This window comes from Nicotiana tabacum, chromosome 1, assembly GCF_000715075.1.
Source record: "Nicotiana tabacum cultivar K326 chromosome 1, ASM71507v2, whole genome shotgun sequence".
NCBI classification, from domain to species: Eukaryota; Viridiplantae; Streptophyta; class Magnoliopsida; order Solanales; family Solanaceae; genus Nicotiana; species Nicotiana tabacum.
The window spans coordinates 2378629-2380201 of NC_134080.1; the positions used below are offsets into that span (position 1 = coordinate 2378629).

General features: G+C 36.2%; 1 protein-coding gene across 1 annotated transcript; it reads right to left on the bottom strand.

Moving 5' to 3' along the window:
- Positions 1-261: 261 nt before the first annotated feature.
- On the bottom strand, positions 262-735 carry LOC107759908 (protein neprosin-like). Its single transcript, XM_016577910.2, has 2 exons — positions 721-735; positions 262-633 (listed from the first exon to the last, which is right to left on the bottom strand). Exons 1-2 carry the CDS (start codon positions 733-735, stop codon positions 262-264), a joined length of 387 nt encoding a protein of 128 aa, XP_016433396.2.
- Positions 736-1573: the final 838 nt, after the last annotated feature.

Consider the following 1573-nt stretch of genomic DNA (forward strand, 5'->3'; position numbering starts at 1 on the left):
CCTCAACTTTTGTTTTATTTTTATGTAAGTCAGTGTCCACTCCAAATCATATTAAACACACACAATTGAACTCAAAATTGACAACATCAATATAGTTTCTTTGGATACAAACAGAATAATTGGGAAACGAAAGTAAATATATCGAAAATAGTATTTATAGCATGTGAAATATTTTATGTATAACTAGATAAAACTTTAGTGTATATATTTTTTGGCATACAAATTAAATACCATGACAGTAATAATTTACAAGACCTAGATTTATGCATTCTCACCAGGTCCCCCATAGAGTACAAAATGCTGAAACTTCCCCGGTATCGCATGGGGTAAGTCAATAACCTTGTATAAGTTTGGATTATCGACAAGTGTAGTTGTTTCATCTACATCAATAGTTTCACCTTTATCATCTAAGACTGTAAGTCCTCTACAATAAGAATCATAACTAGTCTCTTCAATAGGAAAAAAGCTAGAGCCCATTGGAGGTTCTGGTACACCTGGTGGACTATATACCACTCCTCCCCATTCGACATTTGTAGCAAAGCTAGTCAAGTCAGTGAAAATCCCTTGAGGCCAAAAACCAATTTGAATATGATTTTCTTCAAGGAAAAGCCACCAGTTTCCATTCACCAGATCCTAATTTTATGTGAAGAAAGAAATGTCTAAATTAGTTTTCTTTTTTAAATTTCAATACTAATTCTAGAAAAGAATAATAAAACGTACCCGACCGATGGACATTGTGTCTTTGATAATAGTCTAGATTTATGTAATATGACGATTGTTTATGCCCCAGCTTGATTATGTTTCACTGTAATAATATAGCTAAATGATGATAAATTGGCTCTAATTGTGAATTTCACACGTTGCAGGAGTGAGTAGCACGTATGAGGACTTAAAGCTGTGATTGGAGCTAAATTGAAGCAAGAAAAGCCCCTAGGAGCCGAGTACGTGGGAAGACGAGAAAAAGAAGAGATGAAATGAAGACCTGGACTAGCGCGTCCACTAGCGCGACCGCGCTAGCCCAGATGGTCGAGGCAGAATGATAGGGCATATGCGCGATCACTAGCGCGTCCATTAGCGCGACCGCGTTAGCCCAGTTCCGGAAAAGTAAATTTCATGGGTAAAATTGGAAGTTCGGGGACAAATCCATTTAACCTATAGAAGGTCTAGCTCGCCCAAGAGATTATTATCAAGATTTTCATAGCTTAGTTCAAGGCAAGGAGAGGCAAGAGACAAGGAGGATAATTCAACATCGAGTTCTTCTTTTCTTCTTTTTATTTTTACGATTTGTGATAAATTTGACTATTGTTATGATGAACACTAGTATGAGTAGCTAAATATTTAGTCTAAGGTTTTGATAGAACCTATTGAAGGATGAACTTCTTGTTATGTTAATATAGTTTGCCTGGTTTAACTTCTATTTGTTCAACTACATTCCTGTTGTAGTTAATAGATAAGATCCTCAATTAGTTGTGCCTATTTATTGTGCACAACTCGGGAGAGAGTGCATATTTACGTAATTGTTAAACAACACCACTCCCAAAGTATACGAGGGATCAATAACCGAGGGTTTAAA